The 17,416-nt window shown below is 29.6% G+C and overlaps 2 protein-coding genes across 3 annotated transcripts in view; both read right to left on the bottom strand.

Annotated features, from left to right (window-relative positions):
- The window catches only part of LOC100162297 (myb-like protein X), a 14,168-nt gene extending 5,665 nt beyond the window's left edge, over positions 1–8,503 (bottom strand). For both annotated transcript variants that reach the window (XM_029487284.1, XM_001952810.5), the window contains exons 1-7: positions 8,215–8,503; positions 6,917–7,118; positions 4,257–4,435; positions 2,831–4,191; positions 2,693–2,766; positions 2,522–2,624; positions 1,118–1,238 (exon numbers count right to left, since the gene is read on the bottom strand). In XM_029487284.1, the coding sequence (XP_029343144.1) occupies positions 1,118–1,238; positions 2,522–2,624; positions 2,693–2,766; positions 2,831–4,191; positions 4,257–4,435; positions 6,917–7,118; positions 8,215–8,245 (2,071 nt within the window). In that variant the 5' untranslated portion in view covers positions 8,246–8,503. The remainder of the gene's footprint in view (positions 1–1,117; positions 1,239–2,521; positions 2,625–2,692; positions 2,767–2,830; positions 4,192–4,256; positions 4,436–6,916; positions 7,119–8,214) is intronic.
- Positions 8,504–9,865: 1,362 nt separating this feature from the next.
- LOC100160253 lies at positions 9,866–15,874 on the bottom strand. The gene is made up of 12 exons (XM_001952812.5): positions 15,485–15,874; positions 13,420–13,592; positions 12,794–12,894; positions 12,555–12,695; positions 12,317–12,469; positions 12,125–12,256; positions 11,984–12,065; positions 11,527–11,627; positions 11,369–11,463; positions 10,821–10,947; positions 10,593–10,721; positions 9,866–10,263 (listed from the first exon to the last, which is right to left on the bottom strand). Exons 1-12 carry the CDS (start codon positions 15,728–15,730, stop codon positions 10,130–10,132), a joined length of 1,614 nt encoding a protein of 537 aa, XP_001952847.1. The 5' UTR covers positions 15,731–15,874; the 3' UTR covers positions 9,866–10,129.
- Between the last annotated feature and the right edge of the window lie 1,542 nt (positions 15,875–17,416).

The raw sequence follows: 17,416 nt of genomic DNA, 5'->3' as shown, positions 1-17,416 counted from the left end.
GCTCTAGTGATTAGTATAGTTTTTAGTTTGAAATACTTGCTTAGATTGTGCTATTCTGCAATTTATGTCTGTGGCTCTTTTCTCATCACTTGTGACTTTGCTTCCAAGGTATGGAATATGGATAACTATTTATACTTTACAATTTTTTACTGTCCATGATTATAACCTAACCTAACCTAACGATCCTGTTAAAGTCTAAATTTATCTTCTCTGTTTAAGATATAAGAACATTGTGTTGATGATTACCATATCCCTTTCCTTACAGAATTCAAGTCTATCAACTCTTTGATTTCTTATTTTAAGTCCAAACTTTCTTTTTACTTAAAGTTTTGTTTTCTTGTATACAGCTGCATTTCAATCCAATAGTATAATCAAATTTTCTTTTTCCTATGCCATTTCTAATATTTCCAAAATCTTATTGTACATTTCTTTAATTGCATTGTCCTTGTGACTAGATATTGGCATGTAAACCTGTATTTTACAGGTTTTTAAATATTTACTAAGTATTGACTTTATTTTTAACATTTCTAGGTATACGTTCATTATTTAATTAATAAATGTTTAATTCTTTAAAATAAACAGTTGATTATTATTATTGGTTTTATCAGATACCAAATCATGGTTTTGGCCAAAAATAATGTTTTTAAATATATCGATTAATATATTATGGTATTGAGTATCGCTGAAAAGTGGTATTGGCCCATTTCTAATAATTATTGTTTTTAAAAAAGTGAGCTTTAAAATGCTTGTGTAGGTGCAAGCCGAGTCATATCCTCTCCCCCCCCCCCCCCAGAGATCAAATGTTGTACATAATACAACATTTATGTAATAATATGAATATAATATGTGTATACTGAATGTCCATTTAAAATTGTGTTTCCCCCCCCCCCCCTTGAAAAAAGATACGCTACTGAGCTGAGTGTTGTAACTAATAAAGTAAGGTAAGAATCTCCAAATAAAAATGGACATATCAGAGACCAATATTCAATATTGTTGTCTATGCATGGCCATGGTAGTTGCATACTTGTTAGTAATTTTTAGTATTTATTAATTAAATGTAAAAATATTTGTTATGATTTTGAGAGTCAAGCTAATAATATAATATGTTTATACAAACCAAATAATCGTATTAGATATGAAGGTCCATACACCAAATGCCATAATTTTCGAGGATATAAGTTATTACTACAATTCAAGACTTCACCATCATACAAAACGGCTTTCAAAAGTTTCTTTGCCTATAACATAAACATAAATATAATAATTATAAAATATAAGTACTTCCATAGTCACAGGTTTATTTGTAACTAATAATACGGAGCAAATAATTTTATAATTAATAATTAAAAAGGTAGAAAGTAGGTAACTGCTTATTTGTATAGAAGGTGTCGAGTATTACTCGTAATTAAGTAAGTCAGTGCAATGTATGTATTCAATTTGAACTTAATGATAACACCAGGCATACAAAAAACGATTCTGAGCAAAGATAAGACTATATTTATATTGCAAATCTAGTAATTTATTTTACAATTAGTAATACAGTAAGCTTAAATAATTTTTCCAAAAATATTGTATTAATTAGATTTTAATTATTATAATATTATAGTAATAAATGATGTTTATTATTGTTATTAACTTTCGAGTCAATACTACCTTACTCTAGAATAGAGAGAATAGGTTAGTGATACAAAATATAGGCAATAGCTTAAAATTAATCTAAATGTTTTGAAATTGTCGTAGTGTGTATAAAATATAATATTTGTAAAAGTTTCAAGTTTCTATGAATAATATTTTAGAATTTCTACAAAATAATTAAAATAGATATTCTTAAACAATTTACTAATTTTCATGATTTTGAAAATTTTTGTCAAAATTTTAACTTCAAATACTTATAAAAAAAGGTTATGCTTTCATTAGGTATATATCTTTATATTTCATACTTTTTTCAATGGCTTTAGTAACAACTTATGAAGAACCTTGTATTATTTTTTTTTAACTCTTTAAGAAAATTTTTTTTTATTGATATGTATTGAGAAAAAAAAATGAAAATTGCATGTGTTTATATAGCGGTAAAAGATCCAAAATATTTTGAAAATTTTACCCTGTATAATTAAAGCAAATATCAACATTTGATGAAAATTTAAAGTTTAAAATTAGATATACATTATTATTTTAAAATAATAACTGGGACTACAGGAAGTAATTATGTAATAATAAAACGATATATAGAATTTAGTTTTAGGTAAGAAATTATATCATAACGTGAAGTTATATTAATAAACATTTAAAAAAAAAAAAAAAATCCAAAAATTTTAATGTTTGGTATTTTATAACACGATTTTTGGAAAAATTTAGCATTTTGAACCTTTTTGACCATAACTTCCAAATGAAATTTGAACTACTTTTTTTGAAAGTACAATAAAATTAAGCATGCAAAACAACACATTTTGAAAAAAAAAAAATTCAAAAAATTGCTTGGGAGCTAAACAACATAGTGCATTTGTTCCGTATTTTTTATTACCTTTTTGCGTATTTTAATCTTTTTTTCTGGTGTATACAATAATCGTGCATGTATAAGAGCATCAAAATACTGTATGATCGTTAGACCAATGGCTTCATTTTCACTAAAACAATAATATAAATTAATAATAATATGATATTTGTAAAATGGAAGAAATAGTTGTATAGTTACTCAGATTCAGGGTCTGAATTTTTAAAATCTTCGATCAAACAATTGATAGTGAGTGTTTTTGAAAATTTTAATGTCTAAAAAAAAGCAAACCAGTCTAACTAAATTATTCAATTTGTAGTCTAATAAATCGTCACGCACTTGATTCCTGTTCACAACCATTTGATAATCAAAAGCAATTCTTCGTCTTATGATGTCTGGTATGATAATTTTAGGTATTATTTTTACTACTGGAGCTGGAACAGTAAATGTATCATCTGTTTCTTCTTTTCTTTTAGCTTCTTCAATTTCTTTTTCTTTAATAATCATCATATAAGTTTCAGTAACCTTTCTCACAACTTCTTTAGCTTCATTATTAGATTCTTCATCTGAAAATCTCTCATCATCTGTAGATTCTTCTTCTTCAAATTCTTCAGTTCCATAATGTTCATCCAGCTCTTCCCCTTCAAGCTCTTCACCTTCAAGCTCTTCACTTTCAAGCTCTTCACCTTCAAGCTCTTCACCTTCAAGCTCTTCACCTTCAAGCTCTTCACCTTCAAGCTCTTCATCTTCAAACACTTCACCTTCAAGCTCTTCGCCTTCAAGCTCTTCACCTTCAAACACCTCAGCTTCAAACTCTTTAATCGATTCAACCCTTTCAACATTTTCAGTTTCAGTTTCCTCAACGTCTTCAGTTCTTTCAACTGTTTCAGATCTTTCATCTTCTTTAATTGTTTCGGTCCCTTCAATGTTTAAACCCTCACATGGTTCAAAATCTTTAGTTTTTTCAAGTTCTTCAGAAGTTTTTTCAAGTTCTTCATATACTTTAATTTCTTCATCAGGTGTTTTAGTTGTTTCTTCCTCTTCTTTAGTAGTTTCAATAGTTTTATTTACTTCCACTTTTTTAGAATCTAAAACTTCATCAGTTTCTTCGTCTATTGTTTTACTTATTCCAACCTTTTTAGGAGTGTCTTCATTTTTAGGAGTGACTTCGTTGTTAGGTATGTGTTCTTTTTTAGGAGTGTCTTCCTTTTTAGGTGTGTCTTCTTTTTTAGGAGTGTCTTCTTTTTTAGGTGTGTCTTCTGTTTTAGGTGTGTCTTCTGTTTTAGGAGTGTCTTCTATTTTAAGAGTGTCTTCTTTTTTAAGAGTGTCTTCTTTTTTAGGAGTGTCTTTTTTTTTAGGTATGTCTTCTTTTTTAGGCGAGTCTTCTTTTTTAGGAGCGTCTTCTTTATTAGGATTGGCATCTTTTTTAGGAGCATCTTTTTTAGGAGTGACATCTTTGTTAATAGTGTCTTCTTTTTTAAGAGTATCATATTTTTTAAGAGCGTTTTCTTTTTTAGGAGTATTATATTTTTTAGGAGTGTTTTCTTTTTTAGCAGTGTCTTCTTCTTTAGTTGCTTTGTCAATCACTTTATTTTCTTCAATTGATTCAGCTAACTCTGTTTCATTTACTATAGTTGTATCAACTGATTTTGTTGGTTCAGTTTCTTCAATTTTAGGAGTTATAATTTTTGGAGGACGGCCTAATTAGAAAAAAAATGTTATAAATGCTAAGAACAAAATAACTATTTAGTTAAAAATAAATTACCTCGTTTTTTTGGTTTTGGTTCAGTTGGTGATGAAACATTTACTATTTGATTTAATTCTGATGAAATTTCTGAATATTTCCGTTTTTTTCCTTTTATTGGAGGCGTTACAACATTTCGTATTGTTTCTTCTTTAACTATAGTGATAGAACGTTTTGCCCCACTCTTTTTTGTGTTTGAACTATGTATTAAATATGTAAAAATTGGAATTATTAATACTAACAATAAACTGTTAAAACTAAACTAATACTGGTTGGGTAATTTTCATTTATACAGTCCACCAATAATTATTGTATTATATTTATTTAATATCAACTATTATGTTAGCATTTATTGGCATTATTATTATTATTATCAACAGTCAATCGTTATCGTCATCAAGAAAAAGGATCATTTGTCTGTGTCTCACTTGAACTCAGATCAAACAAGAGTTCAATTTGAAATGTTAGAACAAGCGTATGAAATTTATAATAACGAGTTTGAGCAACTGACTTTGAGTGTCTTTGACTGCTGAAGAAGATAACATTGATACTTAAATAGAAGGATTGGAAGAAAACTATGTGGCATTTATGCACATACTAAATTAATTTTATTAACACATATTATACACAGATCAAAAGAAGACATTAAAGCATAAACATCACCACATGAAAACAATGTACATCAATTGATGAAACTCATTAATATACCTAAATTTGATAGAAAGTTTGAAGAATGGTACTCTTGTCGTGATCAATTTATGTCAATAGTTCATAATAATATAACTATTAATTGATGATATGCATAGAATGTAGTAGGTACTTGAATACCAGCCAATAAAGTAAAGCCGTAGAAGTCATAGCAACCCTATGATCAACTGCTATTAACTATAAGGAAGCATGGTCGCTTCTCATTAACCGGGATGATAATGAACGACTTATAGTACAAAAACATTTTCACTACTAGAAAACATTTGTCAGCTCTAGGTACTATAACTGTCAGTAGAATATTGGGATGCAATTCTAGTACATATATATAGTATCTAATAGATTACCGGATACGGAATAACATAAGACAGTCTTGGGGAATAGAAGGTTGTAAGTCAACTGAGTTGCCATTGTGGCAGAATTAATATACGTTCATTTTAAATCAAATACATGCATTTGATATAGTACAGCTAAAAGTTAATGGTCTTTTTAAAGGTAAAAAAATGACAACTACACATGCTAACAAATAGCTTTTAATTTTCTGTGGTACAAATCAATGTTCAAGTAACAAGGTATGTAAAATATAAACATGAAAACATCATACTCCTCTTCACACAATAAAACATATTTTTATCGACATTAATATAAAAAAACCGATAATCGATTAAATCAATAATTTCATATACCTCTAAATAGCTTAGCATAAGTCAAATTATTTAGAAAAATATATGGTCAATAGAAAATTTTAATATTATCATTCAATGAAAATTGCATGTATCTAGTATCTACGGTAGTTTTTTTTAGAATTACACAACATTTTTGCGTAAAAATTCCCGTTTTTAATTAATTTTTTATTTTGTTTTTCCCTGCGCTTTCGAATTCTATTGAGAATTTTAAATTTTGGACATCCCAAATGCACCAATTAGCTTTAATGTAACCAGTGGCGCCGAAAGCGTATTTTTTATGGGGCGAATCGCCCCAGTGTTTGCTTTGTGATAGTTGAATTTACCTTATAATCACGTGGGTGGTGGGTAGTGGTGGTAACTAATTTTTATACTTTGCCCCACCAAATGAAAAACAAGTCGGCGCCACTGAATGTAACTACTTCAATCTGTCTTCATAGATACCACAGATTATTCAGCATTAACCCCTGGACGTTTCCTGAAAGGAAGGCCACTTCTAGACTTACCCGAACCAGAATAAACGGATGTTCCTATGAATTGTTTGACAAGGTAGAACCTCATATAACAACTTCAAAAGGCATTTTGGAAATGGTGGACATCTGAATATTTATGTTCTTTACAGAACAGGCCTAAATGGAGGTTCACTCAACCCAATCTACAAGCCGGCAACTTTGTCGTAGTTAATTCAGACTTCACCTACACAGTGGCCGTTAGCCCGAATCACTCAACTGCTTCCAAGTACCTGTGATGACCAAGTAAAAGTGGTTTAAATGCATACTGATGAAACCAAGCTGACAAGACCCATCAAAAAATGAACCAAGTTGCCTATTAATCAATCATTAATTTTTAATTATTACCTAGTTAATAGTTTTAATAATTATAATTGTTTATATATTTGATATTATTTAATTTATATCTCATATGTTACCAGTGGTTACCACTTTATTTTTTTGTTAAAAACGTACACCACTTTGTAATCTTGTTGAAACTCCTCATATTTATTTATTATCTACTATTATGTTAACATTTATTATAATTATAATTATTATTATTATTATCATCAGTCAGTATGTTTTGTTCAAATTTTCAATAAACGTCTTGACTTGTGAGTAACAAACATAAAAATATATGTTCTTCTACAAAAATGAAACTACACTCTGTACCAAATAAGAGCGCACCGGGCGGCCACGGGCAAAACCGGTTTAGTTACGTAAATTTGGTGCGCTCTTATTTGGTACAGGGTATAGGGTACCCGTACGCAAAATAAATAGTAATTAATAATTTATTTTTTACTGTATTTCTTTTAATGATGCCATTTTGTTCATGTTGGCAGTATTAACAGACAATACTCGATTGTCATCTACCCATTCTTCCCATTTACTGTTCCAGCCCTTGTAATGAATAAAATATTGTGCTTTACCATCATTTGCCTTCCTTCTTTTTAAGCATTTTGCTTCATACAGCATAGGTCCATGATAACATAGTAAACTATCACCTATTAAAAAAATATATTTAGGTACTTAAATGTAATGACTCAAACTAATAAAAAAAAATTTAATTTTTGATAGTTTGGACTAGGTAATAGATATACATGTCATGTTACACATTATTATTCTATTACTTTAGCCTTTTAACATTTTAAAACATGGTCAACTATTTTCCACACTTAAAAATTTAAATATCATCACATTATTATATATAATATTTAATAATAATTAAGCATTTCTGTTGTTTTATCACTTATTGTTCTATTATTGATATTATTATTAACCTACAGTTTATAGGGAGGCCAAACAATTATAATAACTAATAAGTAATGTAGCCACCTAATAGCAGTGGTCGGGACACTACTAGTTTTTTGTAACACGCTAACCCTACAGCCACTCCCCCAAAAAATTAACTTGCTACCGCTATCGCTACTTTTTTTTTAAAATGTAGTGCGCTGCTTCTAACGCTATTGTCTAAATGTAGCGCGCTACTTATTCGCTACATTTTTAAAAATGTTCTTAATGAAAACTAATATTTGTAGTTTGTACTGATTTGACATTTGGTCACTGGGCAGGACTCAGGACAAAAACTTCACTAATACACTAATCATTATCATAATATAAATAAACAAATATAATCATAATTGATATTTTAATAATCATCAATTAGATTATAGGTAGCGACAAAATAATGATAATATTCGCTACGCTAACTGGAAATGTTTAGGGCGCTATAGTATTTCACTATCTAAGGCATAATGTAGCGACGCTACGTCAATCGCTACATATAAAGTAGCGTCGCTACAATTAGCGCGTTACTCCCGACCACTGCCTAATAGTAAGTGCAATTTAAGATAGATCATAGGTATTAGTTTAAAAAAAAATATATAATCATCTCTTTTACTCTAGGAATAAATCATATCTACTATACCCTGTCCCACGAAATAACATCCTAGTTCTGCTCATCACCCCACGTCGCCTTGCTATTGATACCGTTTCTCTTATGGCAGGGTGTCGCGTGGGTAACCAGTTTTGGTAGATGTGCAGCATGATCTCTTGTGGGACAGAGTATAGTTAAATAAATTTATATTTTCATCTACTTACCTTCTGCGAATCGATAGTTATCTGCTGCCATTATTTGCTAAAAACTAACAAGTAGCAAATATGTATTACTGAATAAGGTTTTAAACATAAAATATATGTAAAACAATACAGAAGATGTAGATGCAGAAATCACTTAGAAGTCTCAACACTCAAGACTTTGTCAGAAATGCAGAAATACAGATATTTCTCAATTTCTGTACTATAACAAATACTATTATAGTATTTGACTTCAGTCTCCGGAAATCGGAAACCGGAGATCACCAATTCGGCATTTCGGCATCATAATACTGTAATCAATATACTATATTCAGTGATAATACTGATAAGTGATGACTTCAATCGTCAACTACCATATACCTTATACTTAGTATAAGGTCTATGTCGACTATAACCGTGGTCGACTACATAGGGTTTATTTTAATTATATAAGGTGGTACATTTTTTGAATTAAAAATATTAAATATTTATGCGTACCAGGTACGCATATTTCTTTTTACACGTTTTAATTCCCCTTCGTGTTAATAAAACATTATTTTTTAGGTAAAAAAGCTTGAAAATTTAAAACAAGGTTCCAAATATATTGTGGTACAAAAAGATCATGTTAATTGAAATCACATCTCTTAATAAGAGTAATTACATAGCTAAATTCAATATTCATGTTTAGTATCCAATATGCATACCTACTTTAACTTGGAATGACGTTTACCTCTTTTTAAAACTCTGAATTTCATAAAAATGGCTTTAATCAATGATTGAATGGAGGGGGAGGGGTATAATGTAAAAAGTCCGACGATTTCTAATCTGATCATGCTGTTCCGTCGCAATACGAAGCGACCGATGCGACGAAATACAAACTGTTTTGTTTTTTATCGGACTCACGTAGGACACGGCGTCACAGCTAATACGTATAATATCGTTGTACAGGTATATAATTGTCAAAACAGCACCAGATTTTAAATACTGGATAACCCAATTATATAATTCCACGCGCGCACTCAAATTATTAGTCAAAAACTTTTCACAAGGCAAACAAAGAACGGAGTTTGGACACTCAGAGAAATTCTTTGAAATGTTTGGCCTCTTTTATAAAGAAATAATCTTTCAATGGTACAGTTAACTGCAAAACTCATTTATGATAGCAAGAATTAGTGCGAGCCAATTAGTATTTTTACTGTAACCCAGCAATTTCTTATAGTTTGTACTCAGTTTAAGCCACTTCACAAATTGGATTTCTGATTTTCGTTAATTTTTGGTATCCCTTCTGAAAATAAGACATTTCAGTGTCCTGAAGATTCCCCAGGAGACAATACAGGACAGAGGTACGAAAACGAGACGTGTATGGACGTATGGTGACTCTATTATATACATCTGCAAGATGCTATTTTTTATTATTTTGATTTACCCAACACACAGTTTTAATATTTAATTTGGATTGTGTATTTTCAATTTTCAATTTAGATAATATTTTTCAGTTTTTATTGGTTTTAATAAATTTGTACGGTATTGTAGGTACCATTTTTGCGTGTTGTATGTGGAATTAGGCTATATATTTTTATAAGTCTGTGCGGTAATGGAAAGCGCTGATCATTACCTATAGTTATATATTTTATAAGTGGTACTAGGTAGTTAAAAAAAATGAAACAAAATATTATATATTTACTTAATATTTACAAATTTGATTAATTTATTTATCTTCTTAACAACTCTATTGTTTTAAAGCCATATAATGTTGCAGAATAGGAAAATTAATATTATAAAAATCTAGGTAATACTTAACACAATAATTATAATAGTAGGTACCTAAATAATAATAAGTATGTATTAATAAAATATTATTATTTCTTAATTTAAAAAAAAAAAATATGTTCATAAATCACAATATGCGGTTCCATTTTTTTGTTATTATATTATACATTTATAAATACATGCCATTAATTAAAAAGTCCGCGTCATGAGCGTATGACTGTTTGCTTCCTTTTCGATGACGATTACGCATCACTCTTAATCGACAACCAATCACAATTATCATTATGGTAGATGCAATAACACCTGAAAGGATTGAACACGTTGCAACATTAAAAATGTACATACAATAACCGATAACGGAAATACTCAAATATCTAACTAATAAGTTAGGAATGTAAACATATCTTTGTAAGATTTTGAATTATAATTTTTTTTATTGTTTGATAGGCAGTTAAGTAAAATGTATACAGTAAATAATTTTTAAGCTCGGGTAGGTACCTCTATAAATGGCTAGATATTTAATTAGCTAAGTTATTATAAAATTGTTGGATTTAAGTTTTACAATTAATGTTGAAATTGTAAAAGTATCTATCCCTCTTTTGCCCATTTTTTAAATTATAAATTGTAATTACCAAGAATAAGAGAAATGAATGCTCCATTTGGCATTATTGCATATCCATCATCGCTACTTTCAAAATACACTTCACGAACAATAGAGTCCTCTGTCAGTGGTTGAACTAATTTTCGATGTAAATGAGAATCTAAAATTATAAAATAATTTAAATAAGTTCAGACTATTTAATAAAGTTTGGATTAAGTTTGTTTTCATTATCAATATTTTAAAATAATATTAAATTAACCTGTAGTTGTTGATTGTGTAGAGGTTTCATTGAGCTGATTATGCTTTTGAATTATTACTGGTTTTTCGGTTAATAATGTTTCGGGTTTTTTAACTTCTAATTGAATTTGCCGCTGATAATCAGAACCCTAAAATAAACAAAGTTATATTGTTTTAATTTGCCAAACATCATACCAAAAGACGAAATATTACAAAATCTATGTATACAAATGTGATAATGAGAATTGTTGATGCTATTATGCCAATAATGGTCCCGGGAACCACTCATCCGGTAATCATGCGGTTATTTTTTAATTAGAGTATATCGTGGAGAAGTACGTACGTATAATCCATTTTCAAATTTTCAACCCCTTTAGCTAAAAACCCCTTTTGCTAACGCATGCATTTTTTTCAGTTCGCGAAAAAATGTAATTGTTTTGTTTATTTTAAATAGGGTGACCAGTGGTTTTAACTTACAGTCCACAGGACTGTTGGCATGAGCAACGGCAGGCTGGACAGCTAGTTTATTATAATTTCGTATATAATATATACGACTATTTTTAAACTCACTAGTTGAGGGATACTGTTTGACTGTTCCATCTTAGGTCTCAGGTCTTCATAGAAATAATCTGGATTATTTTGATTTTGATAGTTAGTTTTACCACCTATATTAAAAATATTATTATGCTTATTTTTTTAATGTATCAGGTATTAGATATGTATATTACCCGTGTTAAAATGATGAAATTCATGGTTCATATTGTTTAAATGGTTGTAGTTATGATCAATGTTCATTCCTGGTTCAGCATTGTATACTCTACTCGGCACACTAAAATAGATTGATATTTTTTTAAATGCTAAAATGTTTAAATTACGTGTAAATTATACCTATATGGCTATAATATTATATCGTAAAAAAAAATATTATATTAATTGAAAATATAAAATCCAATGGGCGTAATTAGTATTTTTAAATGTTAGTTATTAAGTTAAAAAAAAAATTATTTTATGAAACTTACATTATCTATTATACATTTTAGATAATTGTTAGAACCCAATGGACTAAAAATAATACAGATAATTATTTCTCTATATATGAGTGCGTATACCTAAAACTTTCTCTAAATGTAGATGTGCACCATAATTGTACTTTTATTATTTTTATCCATTTTTTTTTAATCTTACTTATTTTGTAATAAGTTATTTTGCTGCCGATTATAGTCCGGTAAGACTCCTCCATTGACATGTGTAAATATTCGATTATTCGCTGTAAAATAAATGAATATAAATATTATATTATACACAACCAATGTACCTATATCAAACCGTAGTTTTGGTGAACCATATCTTGGCTCGTCCATTTGAGCCCTTCGCCTTCCCTTCCGTACTGAGAAGATGCAAAATTACTGCTGTAAGCAGGTTTATCTACTTTTGCATTATTATAGTTGACATTAGAACCTTGAAGAAAAATTGTGTTAATTTCGTGGTGGATAATATGCTTATATATTTCCAACTAACTAAATATCGGTTGTTGATTTTTCCACTGGTATTGTTGGATTGGTTGATTTACTTGCTGCCCTGTTATATCCATTGGCTTGTTTGATAATGTTTGTATGTAATTATTTCCTTGTGCCAATCCATAATTTGCATCTTTCATAAGTACTTGTTTGCCTGTTTTTGTGCAAACGTAAAACTTTTATGTTAAATTTTAAATCTATAATACTTTTACAAATTCTTATTAATTCAATAATTTTACTCGGAGTGGTCGGACAAGCCAGTTCAAGAGCTTCATCACTACCATCGCTGCATTGAGGTATTCCATCACATGCGTTATAGATAGCAATACATTCACTGGATGTTTTGCATTCAAATTGATATCTACTACACCGAGGAGTTCCTTTAAAAAATTGTTAAAAAAAAGTTTTTATAAGCCTTGATTTAATGCATATTTTTATCTGTTTTTATTCATATTCAAAATTAAATGTCAAATTTTACTTTCAGAATGTTTATCCTGTGGGATAGTTATTTCTGTTTCTTTATTAATGGCCGAGATTGGTAAAACAGTTGTTGAAGGTGTTGTAAATGAAGTAAGTTTTCTAAATAATGCAAAACAAAAATCATAATTGTTAAACATTTGTGTAAGTATTAAAAATTAATGAATTAATGCATTATGTTATTAGTTTATTGTCAGTCCAGAAAATAATAAATTATTAACGGCTCTCGATAAGAGATAAAGATATCGGAAAATGATTAGAATTCATAATATCCAATTTGTTATAAGATTGCACTATAATACTATTAAAAATCAGGTATTATATATTAAAATTACCAAATAATGAATTATATTGATATAATTTCAGAGATTAGTTTTCATTTTCACACTGGAAAAGCTCAATACACATATATACCTACCTACACATTGATCATAATATTAAGAGGTCATAGAGATCCACCAACATTAAAAATGAAATATGTTGATTAACGTGTGAAACTTCGTTGATAGTATATAAAATATAGATAGGTACCCCTATAGTTTATATGAACCAATGATTCATGCTGATTTCCGTGGGGATGGCATAAACACATGAATACCTTGGGACTTCTTTGTTATTTTTACTTACTTAAGTTGAATGAGTTCATGTTCATGTTCAATTTGCGTTAGTTTAATCTGATTTTCTAATTCTGATCCATGTCTGGACAACATTAATGCACTGCTATAGTTCTTATGATTGGTGAATTTGCATTTAAAATCATCTGATGGTCCACATTCAAACAGGTAACATGTTCCAGGTGACTGTAATTAAAATAAATTCAAAACACAAAGTAAATATACAATAATATTTAGAATTTAAGATTAAGTAAGCTTAATCCAAAAAACGTGCATATATTATATCTGATACTGTGTAGTCATACAGTACACTTTATAGATTAACAATTAGATAAAGTCAGTTTTTTATATACAATGTGACCGGTGAAGACTCAAGACTGAAGAAGTAACCGGCCAGCGTCATGTGAAAGTATGTCTTAAGTTATAAAAAAATCTTTTTGAAGAAGGTTCTAAAATTTTCATTTTTTAGTTAAGGGGATTGGAAGCGGCGATTTTCTGTCTTTGTCTATAATCTATTGTCTATAATCCTATGTTGCACGGGTGTTAGATAAAGACAGAAAATTTCCGCTTCTAATCCCCTTAAGGGCAATTCAACTTTTTTTAAAACCTAACCTACTGCACATTTGCTTATACGTATTTCAAACTTGTTAACTTTTATTGTAATTTATTTGATGTTTTTTTTTATTTTTACAAGATATTTATAATCTATTCAGAGAACAATAAGCAAATTAGATAAGAGTAATAAAAACATGAGTAATATGATGGAAGAATCCAATGATGACACAATAAAACCAGAAATGCACAAGTTATTTTTATTAAATTAAAAATAATAAAAAAAGTTAGCAAAATTGGCAAAAATTAGCATTTTTAAAAGGAAACCGTGTATGACTCAAAACAAAGCCGTATTTACAACAGTTTATACTTTATATTCTTATTTTCTACTGAATTCTTCAATTTAATTAAAATATTTTTACATTTCTGGTCTGATTGTGTATGCTAGTTGATAGCACAATAAATAGCTTTAAAAAAATGACATAAAAGTTGTAGAGTTCTGAAAATGCATCAGCAAATGTGTGGTAGGTTCGGATTTTTAAAAAAAAAGTTTAATTGGCAATAACTAAAAAAATTAAAAGGTTAGACCCCCACCCATCCCTTTAAACGGGGTTTTTTCATTACTTAACGTAGACTATCTTCATATGACTCCAGTCGGAACTTCTTTACAGGACACATTGATAGAGTAAGGGTAAATGGTAAGACGTACATGTACTGCAGAGTTGATATATTTCGGAATTGACCACAATTAATTTTAAAGACATGAATGCATGATATTCATTACGTAGGTATAACGTTTAGTGTGTTCTGCCTATTCGTAAATTGAGTAATTTGTTATCGATTTATTTTATAATTAGGTATCAATCATAAGTATTGTGTCAGATACCTGACTACGATATATCACTATATTTGCATACATTCGCTTAGGGCCAGTTTCACCACTGACACACACACACGCACACACACACACACACACACACACACACACACGTCAATATATTGCCCTTCATTAATACAGATGTAGCCATGTAGGTATAAAGTATAATAAAATTGTATGCTACATTGATGCAGGGTGAGTCAGAAATTGGCTAATAAACTAATGAAGTACCTACCTAATATAATGTGATCAGATTTATTAAGTTAAAATGCAATGATAAAATCATTCAACAGAAATTGCATTGATTGTACTAAAATTCAAATATATAAAAGTTATGTATTTCATTTTGTACATAAAAATAGAATATAACATAAAAAACTGATTATAATGAGTCATTTAAAATTATTGAACAATAATATTGCATCACAACCTCAATATACCCTGTGAAAGGGTTGTGGGAAAATTCGTGACTCATTCCTGAAATTTGGGACAGTTCCCCTTTCCAACGGGGGACGTTAGCTGTTAGCAATTTTTGCCGCGAGTCGTGTCGGTAAGCTATGTATTTAGGTAAATAATAATATATACAAAACCCATATTAATTCATAATTCATTAATAAATTATAATCGATGAATTATTTTATTGTTTTACTTTTTCTTCAAACACGAACACATCACACCGGGACGTCCGACAGCACAGTTCCAGACATCCGGCACGGTCGTGCTGTTCCACCGAGTCTATGAACTTTGCGCCCAACTTTTTCGAGTCCTCCGTCCGGATGATCTTATCGTCGTGCACTTCGAACCTGTTCGCGCATCCGAACGGGTCGGCGGCGGTGGCAGCCGTCCCGGAGCGCACCAACGCTGTGAAAATTAACAGAAAACCGACCAGTGTCATCGTATCTCGGCGGAATATAAAGATCCGCGGCGTTCGTTGTACCGTTTATAGTTGTGTACAATATTATATAATATTATGTCCGCACGCGACGTGAGATGTAAGTGCGCCGTGAATAGCACTGCCGTGTAAGTATGCCGTCGCCACCGTAGCGTTCTCTCACTGCTGCTGTTGCCGATAGGTGGCGGACGGCTCGATCGATATACACTCCATTCTGTTGTACTCAACTTAATACTTATAGGTACTTACTATTAATATAATATATATATATATATGTGTGTATACAACGATAGTAACGATACGATTCTAAAATATATTATATATGTTATATAGATATACAGGATGATCCTTTACACCCCGTCTTTATCATTCAAATTTCGATTTTTTTGGTAACTTTTGAAAATTAGAAATTATTGAACAAAAATGCATAATGTATCAGCACACAAATAGGGCGAGTGCCCTACTGCAACACCTAGATACCTGCAGCATTCCAAACTTGCAACCCACCCTAAGGCATTAAAGCATTTCAAAATATACCAAGGCTACTGAAGCAACGTTGATGTCAGAATCTTAAGAACGTCATTTTAACTAAAATATGTAAATGATTTAATAATTAAATGTAAATTCATGTTGTGCGGTACTATAGTAGGTAGGTACATGCTTATATTTTACATGTTATATGTTATAATAATTAATATAATGTATATTTATTAAATTTTAAAAAATCATCAATTTCATTTATTAAATAAAGAAAAAATCTGCACATCTATATATTCTATATTTATGAAATAATAACTGACATATCAACATTCAACCCAAACCACACGGTCTAGAAACTTGAAATTTTGCAAAAGAGTTGAAAAAATGTTTCTGATATAATACAGACATGCATAGACAAATACTGAGAAAGTATTTTTGGTATATGGCTCCCGAGGGGTTGAACAGGGACACAGCTATAGGGTTTTCAAAGTAAGTATTTTTGTCATGAACTAACTAAGAAACCACTCATCTAATCTCCAAATTGTTTTTTTTAAATATATAGATATCATATTAGGAAACAGATTTAAACTATTTTTTTATAAGCTCAACTACTATTTTCTGAAAATTGAGCGATTGAATAAAAATACTTAAATACACCCACGGTGGATCGGCGCCAACTGTCTGTTTTCCACATATTTAGGTGCAGTTTTGGAAACCCCTGCAAAAGTTTTTTGAGACGTAGAATGAGAAAAATGGCTGTACTGGACGTGGTATCTCAAAGAGGGTATCTCCAAATTCTGGAGCAATAACAACAAGAAATTAAATTTAAACTTGTATTACAAAAATCAGAGTAAATAATGATTAATTATTATTAAATGTATAAGTATTAAAACTCATTTCTCATCAGTTATATAAGTCATTAATAGTGTTTATAAAAAAATAATGAATGTATTGTTAATACGTGTATATATATACACGTATATACGTATAATACATATTTATTTAAATAGGTAAGAACCCACTTAATATATTCCAGGTTGTTAATTGTTAAAAACATAATGTCTAATATTTTATTATTAAATTAAATGATATTCATATAAGATAGTATAATACTATAATTTGCTTTGACTGATAAAGGATAATCTAAAATACAATTATTTTTCAATAACAAAATAATATTATAATCACAGAGCTTACCAAAGACACGGC

This window comes from Acyrthosiphon pisum, chromosome A1 (assembly GCF_005508785.2).
Source record: "Acyrthosiphon pisum isolate AL4f chromosome A1, pea_aphid_22Mar2018_4r6ur, whole genome shotgun sequence".
In the NCBI taxonomy this organism is placed as follows: Eukaryota; Metazoa; Arthropoda; class Insecta; order Hemiptera; family Aphididae; genus Acyrthosiphon; species Acyrthosiphon pisum.
Note: the sequence above shows the minus strand (reverse complement) of the source record. Positions and strands in the feature narration are given on the sequence as shown.